Source organism: Antennarius striatus, chromosome 5, assembly GCF_040054535.1.
Source record: "Antennarius striatus isolate MH-2024 chromosome 5, ASM4005453v1, whole genome shotgun sequence".
Lineage (NCBI taxonomy): Eukaryota > Metazoa > Chordata > Actinopteri > Lophiiformes > Antennariidae > Antennarius > Antennarius striatus.
In genome coordinates, this window is record NC_090780.1 from 16,465,212 (window position 1) to 16,479,885 (window position 14,674).

Consider the following 14,674-nt stretch of genomic DNA (forward strand, 5'->3'; position numbering starts at 1 on the left):
CTCCAGCAGGGTTCCTAAGCAGTGTATTCGGCTGAGGTCAGCATGGTGTCAGTGGCTATAGATTTCAATTGTAGACCATGGGTTCATCCTAAATAATGTCTCGACCTTTTAAAGACTCACTGAACTTTCAGTTTGCTGTGTTTGCAGAATGTCCGACTTTGGTGAAATCGCCCACAAACCAGTCATTTTTGTGAATGTCATTATGCTATGTGTTACACACTCATTTCAGTGGAAAGATGACTCCTTCCTTATGTGCACATATTTGCCCAAATATACATTTAGAAGCTTTTTAAAAAAAGCTTGTTGTTCAACACATAGGTGATGTTTCTTCAGTCAATGTTGTCTGCATTAAATACACTATAGTAAAAATCTAGATTTATTTTTTTAGATAAATACAAAAATATGGACTCATTAACCCCTTCACTCTTGCTTTTAACCAGTCACATCGATGTGTTTACGACAAAAAATAGCAATGCTTAAAATGTAATAACGAAGAGAAAGATAAGAATTTAATTGTATCACATGTGTCAGCGGTGCTGGAACACGAACTCAAATACCGCCAACGTCAGGGTGAGTGCAGAAATGGTCAATGTTTCATTTTCTTATCACAGCAAATCTTACTTTTAAGTTAAACAAAAAGTTTGTTAAACATCAAAGTCTTGCCAGTCTAATTAATTGAGCACTCCATTGTGTTTCGACCCATAAAGTTTTATTTCATGTTCTGCAACAAGCTTAGTTGTGGTATGTCTATTTTTCACTTCTTAATGATCTTATGTAAAATAAGAGATTCTATCAGTCAACGTTCTACTAGTATTCTCATCTACATTTGGCCTTTTCAAGCATTTTTTTTTAATCTTCACTGTACTCGGGCTGTGAAAGTCACCATACTTGCTTAAGTGTTAATGTTCCTGCTTTGATGGTGTCAGATGTGTGCTTTCATCCGTGCCGTTATATGTCGAGTATCTTTTCCGTCTAGAATTCACGCCTTAACTCAAAACATTTTCAGAGAAACGGAGACAGAGAAGTTGATCTCACAATCACAAAAAAAAACCTGCCTGACCAGCAAGAAATGCATCAGCAGAACTGAGATATTGCATCGCTGCTGGCAGTTTCTCACATATTAAGATCCAGTGGCTCAAGGCATGATCTCAATATGCTGAATGTGAGATGATAGATTTAGAGAAGTGTGATGTACACTGTGGCTTAGCAAACCCTATCTCGAACTCAAACCATTCTATTCCACCATTCCTGCTGTCTTGTGTGTGTTATGTTGGTGTGTGATCCAACTCTTACACTGACACATGCTTTTAATTGAACTCGATGATTAAACCTGAAACTCACACTGCCATAATGAGAAAGCAAATAAATGAAACTTACAAAGTGCAGTAAGGATGAAATCACTCATATTCATTTGAATGAAGGATAATAACTTCTAGTTAAATTCGGTTTTCCCTTCATGGATTTAAACAGCCTCTAACTTGCTTGTCTGGTCAGTCATCTGGTTTCAAACACTGTCCATTTTAATTGGTCAAAGTATGCATTCTCTTATTGGGGATACAATTTTTTTATGTTATTTCATTCTTTCGCCATTTTACATTTAATGGATCGTTTAATATAGACAGAAATGCTTTATTTTCCTGAACAGGGAAATTCAGACAACTGAAAACATGACACACACACACACACACACACACACACGCAAATGCTGAAGTCAATTTGTCTTGACCTATATAAACATCTTGTTTTTGCAGCATGGACGGTGGTGAGCTTTTTAGTCGAATCCAAGACCGAGGTGACCAGGCCTTCACAGAGCGAGGTAATAACCTTTGTTGATTTTCTTTCGCTACTTTAAATTTATCAATGCACCCACATATTCATTTACTTTTATATTTACAATACTACATTACCATTATTGGTTATTATTGCTTCCCTTTAGTAAAATTATTCAGTAATGTGACGTCTGTTAAAAGATCCTTTGACTCTTTACTTCAGAGGCATCTGATATCATGAAGAGCATAGGAGAGGCCATCCAGTTCCTGCATGCCATCAATATCGCGCACAGAGATGTTAAGGTATGTGTTGGAATTTTAACTGTACACAGGGGGGGAAATAAGTATTTGATCCCCCACCGATTTCAAAAGTTTGTACACTGATGAATAAAAAGTCTATGATTTTTATGGTAGCTTTATTTTAAAAGTGACTGATAGAATATTTTAAAAAAATCTAGAAAATTACATATTTTAAAAAATTGCATTTCTTTGAGGCAAATAAGTATTTGATCCCCTACCAACCATGAGCAATGTTGGCTCCATTGACGTACTTCTAATCTTATTGAGGTTGTTACCTGCATGAGAGACACCTGTGACAAATTGTCACCTTCATAAAAGTCACTTGCTCACAGACTCTGACACTCCAACATCTCCAGCATGGGCAAAGATCAAAAAACTGTCAAAAGATGTCAAGGATAAAACTGTTGACATACACAAGGCTGGAATTGGCTACAAAACCATTAGTAAGAAGGTGATAACTGTTTTATGCAATTATTTAGAAGTGAGCAAAATGCAACATGGGCTGGGGCTCCATGTAAGATATCACCTCCAAGCAAAATATCGCCTGGGGGGGGGGGTCTCAGTGATCATGTGAAAGGTTAGAGATCAGTCTAGAACTACACGGGAGGAACTCTTTAGTGATGTCAGAGCTAGAACAGTTACAACAGCTTCAGCTCCTCTAGGAAGGCTTTCCACAAGGTTTATGAGTGTGTTTATTGGATTTTGAACACTTAAATTTGAAGTATTTGGAATTTGGATAGGTGAACAAATACTTTTGGCAAAAAAGTGTATTAATAACTCCATGAGAGACTAGCAGAAGGTGCTGTGGTCAGATGAGACCAACATCAAACTCACCTTGATGTGTTTGAAGGAAGAGAAATGTTCAATATGACCCCAAGAACACCATCCCCACTGCCAAGCATGGAGGTGGATCCATTGTGCTTTGGGGGAGTTTCTCCTCTAAGGCAACAGGTCGACTTCACCATGTCAACTAGAAGATGAATGGGGTCATGCATTGCAAAATCTTGGGTGACAATCACCTTACCGCTGCCAGGACACTGAAAATAGGTGGTTGGTGGGGTTTCCAGCATGACAACAACCTAAAACATACAGCCAAGGAAGCAAAGGAGTGGTCAGCGTAAGAAGCACATCAAGGTCATGTAATGGCCTGCCATTCTCCTGACTGCAATTCTATAGAAAATCTATGGAGAGAGCTGAAGCCTCAAAATTTCAAAAGATTATGTGCGGAGAGGAGTGGACAAAAATTACTCCTGATATGTGCGATGACCCAATAAGCAACAACATGAAACGTCTGACTGCTAATCTTGCCAACAAGGGTTTTGCTTTTTGTTAGGGGGTCAGATACTTCCGTCAATGAAATGCAAATTAATTCTCATTTTACATGTCTTGTAATTTTCTCTATTATATTTTTTCTATCATTGTTGAAATAGAGCTACCATAAAAAGGCTTTGTATGAAAACTTTAAAAATCAGCAGGGGATCAATTACTTATTCCTCCACTGAGTGTTTGAAGTGTGTCATTCATATAGTCTTTATTTTGTTGAGCAAGAAATTTTATCAAAACTTTATGGATGTCTTATGGTTTCAAATAATGTCTCGTTTACTTCCGGCTGGCTACCTGAATCCTCTATGCAGCCAGAGAATTTACTTTATTCCACAAAGAGGCCCAATGCCCTGCTCAAACTCACAGACTTTGGCTTTGCCAAGGAGACTACCACGCATAACTCTTTAGCCACTCCCTGCTACACGCCTTACTATGTTGGTGAGTATGTACCTTTTTGTACCTTACAATATCTGCATTTGTTGCTTATTAATAATGCAAAGAAATGTTTCTCTCTTGTTTTATGTTTGTAGCACCAGAAGTTCTTGGCCCAGAGAAATATGACAAGTCATGTGACATGTGGTCATTGGGAGTCATTATGTATATCCTGTAAGTGTCCCATCCTCTGATCTCTTCATCATATATGATTACGCATTGGGCATTGTAAGTAATACTGCACTTTAAAATCTTCAACAGGTTGTGTGGATATCCACCTTTTTATTCTAACCATGGCTTAGCCATCTCTCCTGGAATGAAGAAGAGAATCAGAATGGGCCAGTATGAGTTCCCCAACCCCGAGTGGTCTGATGTATCCGAAGAAGGTTAGACATTGCGATATAAACAAGAAGGACTTTGCCAGACTTGACTTTCTCACTGAACCTGATCAAAAGCCAAATTATGTGAAGGATTGTCTTTTTCTCAAGAGAAATGGAGCACAACCTTAATTCCCTGAAATAAGCTTTGATAATCCTCGACATGGTCGATAGAGTAGCACCTGCTATTTACTTATAATCAAGAAATAATATTGCATAAAATTATTCTTTGGCAAGCTCCTGCAGGAATTCCAGTGGGGCTTTTTCCTACACATCTTAACTTGACTTTGTTTGACTTGAGAGTTCATCTGTATTTCATCTCGAGGTTGTGAGAAGTGGACAAAGGAGTGGTTTTAAATAAGCTGATAAACACATTTCATTTCCTCAATTCTGCATGTACTTTTTTCCGTGCATATTTGAAATAAAAAAATAAAAAGATCTGCTAATAAAAATTCACAATTTCCAAAGGGATTAATGAAGCCAATAAAAACCCCTAAGATTTTCAATATGAAGCAGAAAACAAGGAAATATGGTTTTCATCAGCCACAACTTAAATGCCTACCCTCTAATGATATGTCAAATGAAAGAATGTCAGTTCCAATACAACTATAATACAATATAAATAATGCAACATAAAGACACTAAAATATTAAATCTAAAAATAATAAAAGTATAGAATAATAATGTAGTTTGGATCATCACATAGTGCCACAGGCAAGTCCATGTTTCTTTAGTTTGTGGGAGGTGTATGAATATTTCCCTATGTTTTCATTATACATAATTTCTAAAGTGTTTTTATATTTTCAATAGTTTAACTACTTGTCTTGTCTGCAGCTAAACAGCTAATTAGGACCCTCCTTAAGACTGAGCCAACACAAAGGATGACCATCACTGAGTTCATGAATCATCCATGGATCAATGTAAGTAAAAGGCTCTTGTCTATGTCAGCACATTTCCATTCCCACAGTAAGAAAGATCTGGATGTTTTTCTGTATTTTCTTTAAAGCAATCAATGGAGGTTCCCCAGACCCCACTTCACACCAGTCGGGTGCTAAAAGAAGAGAAGGACGCATGGGAAGATGTCAAGGTTAGATGCCTGGTTCTCTACTTATTGAAAAAAAATGTCCTTATAATGTTACAATAATCAGAAGAAATGAGTAGCTGCATTTCATGCATGGGGGTTCTTGAAGTTTAAGGGGTATAATTGTGGTGATCTGGAGGCAGAGAGAGGGTAGACGGACTTTAACCAGGGTGGTCAGAACTGTGGCTGACTGACAGGTTGAAGGTCTTCATTTATGGTCCAATCAGATATATTGGCAGATGAGGGATGTTACAAGTTGGAGAGAGAGGAGCTAAGGGTGGCGCAAATACCACCTCACCAAACTGGTGAGGGAATTGACTGGATTTTGTGGATGATTATTGTGTTCTTAAGAAGAACATGGTGGTTGTATTTTTATTGATACCAAAAGACAAATAAATACATATAAATCATATAAATACACTAAGGACACAAGATAAGTACATAAACACTAAAATACACAACCAAGTTCATATAAACATACAGCAGGAAGAAGTATATAAATACTTAACAAGGAAACATAAATACAAACCTAAATAAACATATAAATACAGTACAATGCCCAAAGAAGTAAACCTTTACAGTGAGCTGCAACGCACACATCAGATACGCCACCATCCCAATTCCAACATGGTTCCACCACAAGTCCATTTCTCCTCCTTTACATCTGTTGGTCACTGCCATAACTTCCGTGTGGACTGAGGTCCCATTCTGTTACAGGCTTTGCTAGCTTGATGAGTCAAACTGTGTAATGTCATAATTTTTAAAATGAAACGGACATAAATCGGATTTCTTTTTATGAATTTTAGGAGGAGATGACCAGTGCCTTGGCAACAATGAGGGTGGACTATGAGCAGATCAAGATCAAGACCATTGAAGACTCAACCAATCCACTGTTAACGAAACGGAGGAAGAAAGCTAACACCATGGTGGACCCACAGTCTGCCGCCCACTGAAAGATGCATGTATGCATGCACATTCAAACACGTTGTAAAAAGGAAGCAATAATTTGTCGACATATGTGAGTCGCGTTGCATGGTTTTTCTCAGTGTTTTATTTTTCATGGCAAATTCTAATGTTTTGTAGGAGTGTATGTTTTTATTACTCTACCACTTTAACAAACCCACCACTCTGCTCTGGCAGAAAGGGTCTTTAACTGTGTTTTTACACCAGTGAAGAGATTATGAATTCTAGAAAAAGAGAGGAGAGGGAACCAGTGAGATCTCCCTCCTCTCCTTTCCCAACTTATCAGGTTGTGTCCTCAGAGGGGCTTGAATGTTGGAATAGGATATGAAGCCTTAGCATTAGTTAGCAGTAATTCTTCTTCACCCCACAGCACTGTTTCACCTCCAGCCCCAAACCTGTGAATGTCAAATCAAATGGCTAAATCCCAAAAATGGTAAAACTAAGGAAAGTAAACAATTGTATTTTGAACTGACAAGTGGAATGTAAGGACTCTGTCCTGAACACTGTTGGACTGAGTTAGTTAGCCTCTCATTTCTTGAACTTGAACTGTGAGTTTCTGTCAGGTTGAGTTTGTCTTTGTGAATGTTGAACCAGAGGTCTATGCACTCACACGGGGGCCGTTGGCCATTCTGACAGAAAACCTCACTCTTGGCTCCTCTCTCCTACCTTCATCTATGCTTGTTTTGTAGACATGTCATTTTAGGGAGAAGGCCACGTCAAAACTGGCTCGACTTTTCTCCTGCATGTAGCTCCTAGGAGAGTTGGAGCCAAATGAGACTGTATTTTTTAATGGATTTTGAGAGAGTATTAGAATAGGCCTTACTGTGTGTTGCTAAAGCAGCAGGTGACTTTTAACATGTACCTCCCTTTTAATTCAGGCTTTTACCAACGTTATGCTTCAAAGTTTATAACATTACCAGATGATATTTCAGGCTAATGCTATGCACACGAGTTTGTCATTGTGAAATACTGCTAGGACCTTTCTGTTAGTGTTGATGTCTGTTTACAAATGTTTTTCAGAGGGACAACAGTAAGTAGCATTGGTGCGTGTTTTATGCAAGCAGTATCACCTTTTAGGGAATACACGGCTCAGACTGGTCAAACCCTCATTGATTAGGAGGCTCAGTGGGACTAACGTCTTGCCATGCCAGTGTTCCAGAGGCTCACTAAGAAGTAGAAAGTATTGAAGAGCTGCTTCTCGTCCCAGAGCGAAATCTGACATACCACCAGCAAGCTGTCATCCTATTTATACTGGTTATGATGGCTGGTTTCTCTACTGTGTTCAGCAGGACACTTTGCAGCTCTCTCGGGACTACGGGAAATGATTTTGTTAATTTTGTCAGTTTGGTTTCATTCCAATTTGTAAAATCACATTGTCACCTGACACCTTCGAATCTCTCACTGTAAGATGTTCATTGAATGTTTGTGACCATGTCCCCCTGTCTTTTCTCCCAACACTTTTCTCATAGTGGAAGCACAGATGTCTTTTTTTTTTTTTTTTTTGTCTCATTGAGTCTATTTGGCTTCACCTGCTGTACTTTTGTCTGCTTCAGTTTTGGATTAAAAAAAAACACGTTTAAAAAAAATGCTTTCATGTCTTCTCAAAATGAAATGAGTTTGAAAAGTGAAGATAGAATGGACTTCACTTCTACATGCTCAGAGGTTTTGGATAACAGTAATGTGTTTTTCTGTAAAGTAATCTGAATGATATCAATACTTTAGATCTAAAACGGCTAAAACACTTAAGCATATAAAGTGATCCAGATACTTGTGACACTACATGTATTACATATTACACAAACCAGCAACCCACAAAAGAGTTGCTGGTTTGTTTACTCATTCCTGAAATTTCTTGATGCTCATAGACGCACCTAAAATTAAAATATATTTCTTTATATTTGAACTCTGCCTTTGCTTCTCAATCACATGTCTAGTGGTCTGCTTTGGATTTGGTTTTTTTTTTACCATGGGGCTGCACAGACACGACTCGTGATGCTCGTATTGGATATTATGAGTGAGTAGTGGAATATACACGTTTGCGTAGCAAAACGGTCTGGTGGCATTGAGTCAGCATAAGCATTTGCCAACACCGGGGTATTCAGAACAGTTTCCCGCTAATGCAGAAGGTCCAGATTTGAGTGTGGTGAAACCTATAGTCATCTCACATCTGCCAGGTAAATGAGAAAAGGGCTTGAAAGAGGCTCAAGAGTAGCACCACAATCTCTTTACCCCGCCCACAATGAACCACGACCCTGAACCTTTTAGTCTTCAGGGAATCGGACCATGTGACACAAACCTCAGCTGCAGATTCAGATGTAATCAATTCAATCTGGGAACACTTGAGTGTAATCGAATTACCATCAAAGAAAGTGGGAAATTATTTGCTCCCCCCTATAAGGAAAAAAAGAAAAACAAGTAATGAATTGCCATGTTGATGTCGACATGTCAAATCTTTTAAAGCCCTTTTGAAGCACCTCAGCTGAAGTGTTGTCACGGCTCGGTTGTTCTTTGAAGTGGCGTGCCATCGTGATTCTCACACCCAAACACATCCTCCCAGACAAGACTGAGCTGGCTGTCTCGCTGTAGACGAGGCAAGCGACAGTGAGATGCCACGTTCCTTTGGTAAGAAACCACCAACTCATAGTGAACCGTCAAGGTCTTCAGGCCTGAAAAAATGGAAAACCATTTATTTGCAGGTGCATGTGGTGCACCATTATATGCCAGTTCTTGTGTTGGAAATTATATTATTCCTACTTTCAGCGACAATTTTAAAAAGAGGTGGTTCCTGACTTTCCTTTTTTTTAAACAGAAATTAATAATTCATTGTTTCTAAGAAGCTGCATGAGGGCATTTACAGCAACTGTAGTTGGGTGATTTGTTATTCAAATACAGCATATAAATAGAGATGATACCCTCAACCACAGGATGTGTTAATAACAGAAGTACTGAAAGCATTTCAAATTCTTGACTGTTGTGTTACACTTTAGCGAATATAGTTGTGCTCTTCAGTAGTTAACATGTTTCATCCTGAAGGAAAGCTGCTAAGATAGTTAAAATCATCCCCATCTGTCATAGAAATGTTCTTGCAAAAGATACATTTGTTGCTGGAATGACTGAACAGACAAAATGTCATCAAGAGTAGTATCACTGTGCAGGACTGAGTCATGTCAGGCATCTGAAGTCACAAACCTTTCAGACTCCTGAGGAACTTGAAGTTAATGCACAGTTCAGCTAACCCTCAAGAAGCCCTGCTGCTTGTCCCTTTAAAGTAGTTTATATTGCCAAATGCTTTGTCACACATTTCTCTTTTATGTGTTACAAGTGTGTGTCTGCAGATGTGCTTGCATGCCTTAATGCTACTGCTTATGCAAGATGACTTATGTCTCGATGCAGTTACTGTAATCTCAGCTACAGCAGAACACTGCTGGTAAGAGGTGGAAATGGGTCACATCTGAGGTTAGTGCTGCCCTTTGACTTGCTTTACACTCTAGTGATTCCCCACATGAAGATGTGCAGAATGTGATCCAAAAGTAGTATAGCAGATGTATCCATTTGTGAAATAATATTGAGACATTTTCAAAAATAAATGTTTTTTTTTAATTTGTAACAGCTCCAGTTATTATAAATAGACAATTTTTACATGGAAAAAACAGTTTTTCAAATTTGAGTTGGAAGTTGATATGTGTAGGACACAATATGGTCTGGAGACTTGTCCTCGGGACAAAACAAACTGAAGTCTCATTAAAGAAAACATCTGGCTACACGCCAGAGAGAATAGCAAACTGTGCAACATGCAATGTATTGAAGAGGTCAGCAGGTGTTCATAGGGTGACCATGTAGCTTCGGTGCCTTGTAGAAGTTAAATATCTCTCAATGTAGTTGAACAGCACATCCAGATCACTCATGGCTTCATATAGACCTCTACCTGCCAGCTGTGGACAAACGCAGTGTTTATGTACAATAAATGGTCAGAACAAGGCAAATCATATATTTTACAAAAGGGAGATGATGTCTCGGCACTAACCTGAGTGTAAGTCGAGTTTAGTTTCTGTATGTTGAACTGTTTTTTGCAGGCGAAGTAATGTCTCTGTTTTTAAAGAAGACAAAGGATTTTACACAGAGGTATTGTCATGTCCTGAATTCATCCCCCTCTACCCAGACACATTCTCTAGACCACTGAATGAAGTACAGTAGTTATCAAGTGGGCAAAAGGCCTCGGTTGGGAATGAGTCCTCTCATCAAACATATGAAGGATTGATGTAACAAATCAGAGTCGGGGCTGAGACTCCTCTGGACATCATTAAACTTATAATAAACTGCGCTTTAAAACTCAAATATGATATCAGCCTTGCATTTATCTGAACTGTTTGGCCTGATGAGCGACACTCAGATACATCTTCAACAAATGCTACAAGAGTGCAAGTGAAATAAAATAAAATAAAAATTTTTTAAAAAAGGGCGTAATTTAAAGTTAATGAAGTAGCCCACGTAACCATTACGACGAGATCAGATTAATTTTCTGATCTCTCCAACATTTCTCTAAACTACAAAAATCATCTCTCCAACCAAGCGCAACCGGTGTGCATCAGCATCACTCACACATCTGGTCACGTCCTTTCTGAGCTGATCGAATATATGCTGAATGGACTCCATGTGCGGCTGTAAGTCCTTCGTGTGTTCCGTCACTCCGGCCACGGCTGTGGGTAGAACCGTGTCCAGATAGAACTCCAGTATGTTGTTCATGGCGTGGCAGGCAAACGGACTCTGGGTAGGGGAGCCGGTCACGTTACATCATGTAGGATTTGAACTGTGCGTTTATTCCAATAACTGTCGATGACGCTTTATGAATTGAAGTGAAACTTACTTTGAAAGATTCCTCGACGGTCTGATCTAGTAGCGTTATGTCGAGGTCATCGTTTGCTTCCTGCAAAAGACAGAAAGCTCATTAGAGCCGAAGGCAGTTTCACAAGATTCAGGCCGACGGAGCGGAGGTGAGAAAGTGCAGCATCACGGTGATGAGAAGTGATGGGAGTGACGCTGCAGCGTTAGTCAAGATACTCACGTAGAAACCTCGGATGTACTCGTAGTTTTCTCTGAGCTTCTTTAGCCTGGATGAGAAGCTCTGCACGAAGTGACAGCACTGGTTGTTGCATGTGGAACTACACAATACCGTGCAGAAGGAAGACAGCAGGAGGAGGACGGCGAAGAGGAGACACCGGTGACGCATGTTGCTGCTGCGGACGGAGAAGAGGAGATGCTGCTGGATCTGAGGAAAAGGCGCGGACAGGTCGGACAGGTGCGCTCCTGCTGGCAGGACCTTTGTTTACTGGACCAGGAATGAAAGGCGCACATAATTTGATTCATATGTTATTTATAGCCAAAATTGGGAGGGATACCCGAGGGCGGAGACTTACAGTTAACATGTTTCATACATGAGGGGGATTTTATTTTTTTGTGTGTGAACACAATTATGCTTCATCTATAGGCAACTCCTCCCACGTGATGCTATTGATAAATTCCAACTTTCTTGGAGAAAAATGTGATACGAAATTTTGATATGACACAACTTTCTGTAAAATGTGTTTTTTTTTTCAGTTCAGAAAAAAAAAACGACACAACTTTAACTCTATAACTATATACAGTTATATATAATTACACATAACTACGTATGTGTTTATGTATATGTGTATGTGTGTATATGTATATATATATATATATACACATATATAAATTGGTGTGGGATATGCAAGAGAAACTCACACCCAACATTAATCAATAGCTCTTAGTCCTTTCATATTGGTCAATACTGGTATTTTGAAAAATTAATCCTAGTGATTATGTCTCCATAATTGGTAATGATTCAAGTTCCGGTTAAATTTCATTTAGCGGGTGGAGTTTGTTACACAATTGGGTTTTCACAAAATCCAAAAGAAAACCATTGGTTTTATTGATTTTTGTTAATACATCAAATATATTGATATGTAATTCTAAACTGTCCTTATTTTTAGAATTGGGTGTTTTCATTATACTGTGTATTTCTGTTTATACTGTACGTACATTTATGAAGTTGAAATATTTTTTTTTTTTTTTTTTAAATTGATTGTCCAGTGTGGCAATTTTCTATGTCACACTGGGCATAGAAATAAGTCATTAAAGAAATGGAGCAGCAGGTAGTAAATATATGTAGACTCATGTTTCACAGTCAGATGATTCAACAGTAACTAGTTTATGGGAAACCCCTTTGAGTAGCCCCCTGAGTGTGTGTGAACGTGCACACTTGCTTGCTGCATATCTTTGTGCTTTTTCTGAGGTTATAGTTGAATTTTAGATTCCTCTTCCCAGTTTGCTTTTGATTTAATTTGCCTCTTCACCAAAATGTGTGTGTGTGCGTGTGTGTGTGTGTGTGTGTGTGTGTGTGTGTGTGTGTGTGTGTCAAGTGTACATGCATTTCTTTTTGTCTGTCATTTTTGTTCTAATGCTTTTCTGGTGTGACAAAATTAACTGTTGCTTCACTTATTTTACGTCACAATCCTGTGGCTTGGAAAATGTGTTGAAGGCCTTCTTCTCAGGACAGTAATGTTCACAGTGCTCTTAAATTACAGGTAAGAAGTCAGTGTTGTTTCTCTTTCTGCTTGTCGTGACCAAACTATTTCCTTCAGCCGACTGTACCACAAACCCACGGCCCTCCCCATGCCCTGTTCACACCACTTCACACACTCTTTAAAACAGGGCCAAAGCTGAAGTAGTCAGATTGCTTTGTAATCTGCAAATGTGGTCAGCATGCCTCTGGTTCTCTCTGGTGTTGCAACCTCATCTCCTAATCTCAGCACATGCTGCCTGTCAACACTAAGCTGTGCTCAGAATCTGCTGTCAGCAGTACTGCAGCGCTTTAACTGAAAGCTGACTGTTGATATTCTGCCCTCCGTTTAAAACATGAATCAAAGTGGGGAAAAAGCTCAACTGTTGAAGCTTTGATGAAGCTGCTCAATGCTGTCAAATCACCTTTGGCTAAGAGTTTCTTTACTTTACACAGACCTCATTTCTTCCACTTTATGCTTTATGCTGTGTGCATGTCATGTCTGCTGCTGTTTCCTTTCGTAGAAATCTGTATGGCTTTTACACAAAGATTTCACTTTCACACAAGTTGCTTGTTTGGCTATATACAGTATGTTAATTTTAGTGTTGCACCTACAACCGACTTGTAAGTGCAACACTAAAGTCTGCACAACAAGTCCTTGCACCGACTCGTTTCTGATGTTGTGAAGAATAATAGCTGTGTCTGTTTGCTAACATTTCACAGTAATAGTAACTCCATAAAATCACAAACTAAAAGAGGAAATGTCTTTGGATCATTACAACATGGTCACAAAGGAATAGGCGGATGTCCGTTATCGGGTCAGTACAGAGTGCAGTTTCGTCTGTGTTTCCTGTGAGTGACCTACAGAGACCTGTGGACTTGTGATGATGTCAGTGATGATGTCATTTAGACCTCCTGTCAGTCCATTCACCATAGCAAATGTGAGCTCTTCACTAGTTAGCTTATCAACTGGAAGGTAGTGTAGGTCCAGTGCCTTGCGAAAGTATTGGCCCCGCAAGAACTTTTTGACATGTTGCCACATTACAGGCTTCAAACTTAAAGTTAACTAATTGAAAATATTTTTTAAGAATAAACAACTTGTGAGACACAATCGTGAAGTGGAACCAAATTTAATCAATATTTTATGTTGTGTTTACAAATAAAAAACTGAAAAGTAGGATGTGCAAAAATATTGGCCCCTTTGAGTTAATAATTTGTACAACCTCCTTTTGCTGCGATCACAGCCGCAAGTGTTTTTGGGTATGTCTCTGTAAGTTTTGCACATCTTGAGACAGAAATATTTGCCCATTCCTCCTTACAAAACAGCTCCAGTTCCTTAAGGTTTGATGGAGATCGTTTGTGCACAGCAATTTTTAGATCTTTCCACAGATGCTCCATTTGATTGGGGTCTGGACTTTGGCTTGGCCATTCTAACACCTTTGGATTTGGTATGTTTATATGTTTAGGATCGTTGTCCTGTTGGAAGGTGAACCTCCGCCCCATCCTCAGGTCTTTTGCACACTCCAACAGATTTTCTGACAGAATCACCCTGTATTTGATTCCATCCATCTTCCCATCAACTCTAACAATCTTCCCAGTCCCTGATGAAGAAAAGCAACCCCAGAGCATGAGGTTGCCATGTTTGACTTTGGGGATGGTGTTTTCAGGGTGATGTGCAGTGTTACTCTTATGCCAAACGTAATGTTTCGCATTCAGCCCAAAAAGTTCAATTTTGGTCTTATCTGACCAGAGAACCTTGTTCCACATGTCCTCTGTGTCTCCCATGTGGCCTCTTGCTAACTCCAAATGGGTGTTTTTATGGTTTTCTTTCAGAAGTGGCTTTCTTCTTGCC

At 39.1% G+C, this 14,674-nt stretch overlaps 2 protein-coding genes across 2 annotated transcripts in view; one reads left to right on the top strand and one right to left on the bottom strand.

Moving 5' to 3' along the window:
- mapkapk2a (MAPK activated protein kinase 2a) overlaps positions 1-8,148 on the top strand; it is a 29,242-nt gene extending 21,094 nt beyond the window's left edge. Inside the window, exons 3-10 of the mRNA XM_068315551.1 lie at positions 1,752-1,816; positions 1,993-2,072; positions 3,704-3,830; positions 3,923-3,998; positions 4,086-4,210; positions 5,036-5,121; positions 5,208-5,288; positions 6,089-8,148. Of these exons, the coding sequence (XP_068171652.1) occupies positions 1,752-1,816; positions 1,993-2,072; positions 3,704-3,830; positions 3,923-3,998; positions 4,086-4,210; positions 5,036-5,121; positions 5,208-5,288; positions 6,089-6,235 (787 nt within the window). The 3' untranslated portion in view covers positions 6,236-8,148. The remainder of the gene's footprint in view (positions 1-1,751; positions 1,817-1,992; positions 2,073-3,703; positions 3,831-3,922; positions 3,999-4,085; positions 4,211-5,035; positions 5,122-5,207; positions 5,289-6,088) is intronic.
- A 1,716-nt stretch (positions 8,149-9,864) lies between these two features.
- Positions 9,865-11,587, bottom strand: il10 (interleukin 10). The gene is made up of 5 exons (XM_068315644.1): positions 11,308-11,587; positions 11,110-11,169; positions 10,845-11,009; positions 10,270-10,332; positions 9,865-10,177 (listed from the first exon to the last, which is right to left on the bottom strand). The coding sequence occupies exons 1-5, from the start codon at positions 11,470-11,472 to the stop codon at positions 10,067-10,069; spliced, it is 564 nt and encodes a 187-aa protein (XP_068171745.1). The 5' UTR covers positions 11,473-11,587; the 3' UTR covers positions 9,865-10,066.
- Between the last annotated feature and the right edge of the window lie 3,087 nt (positions 11,588-14,674).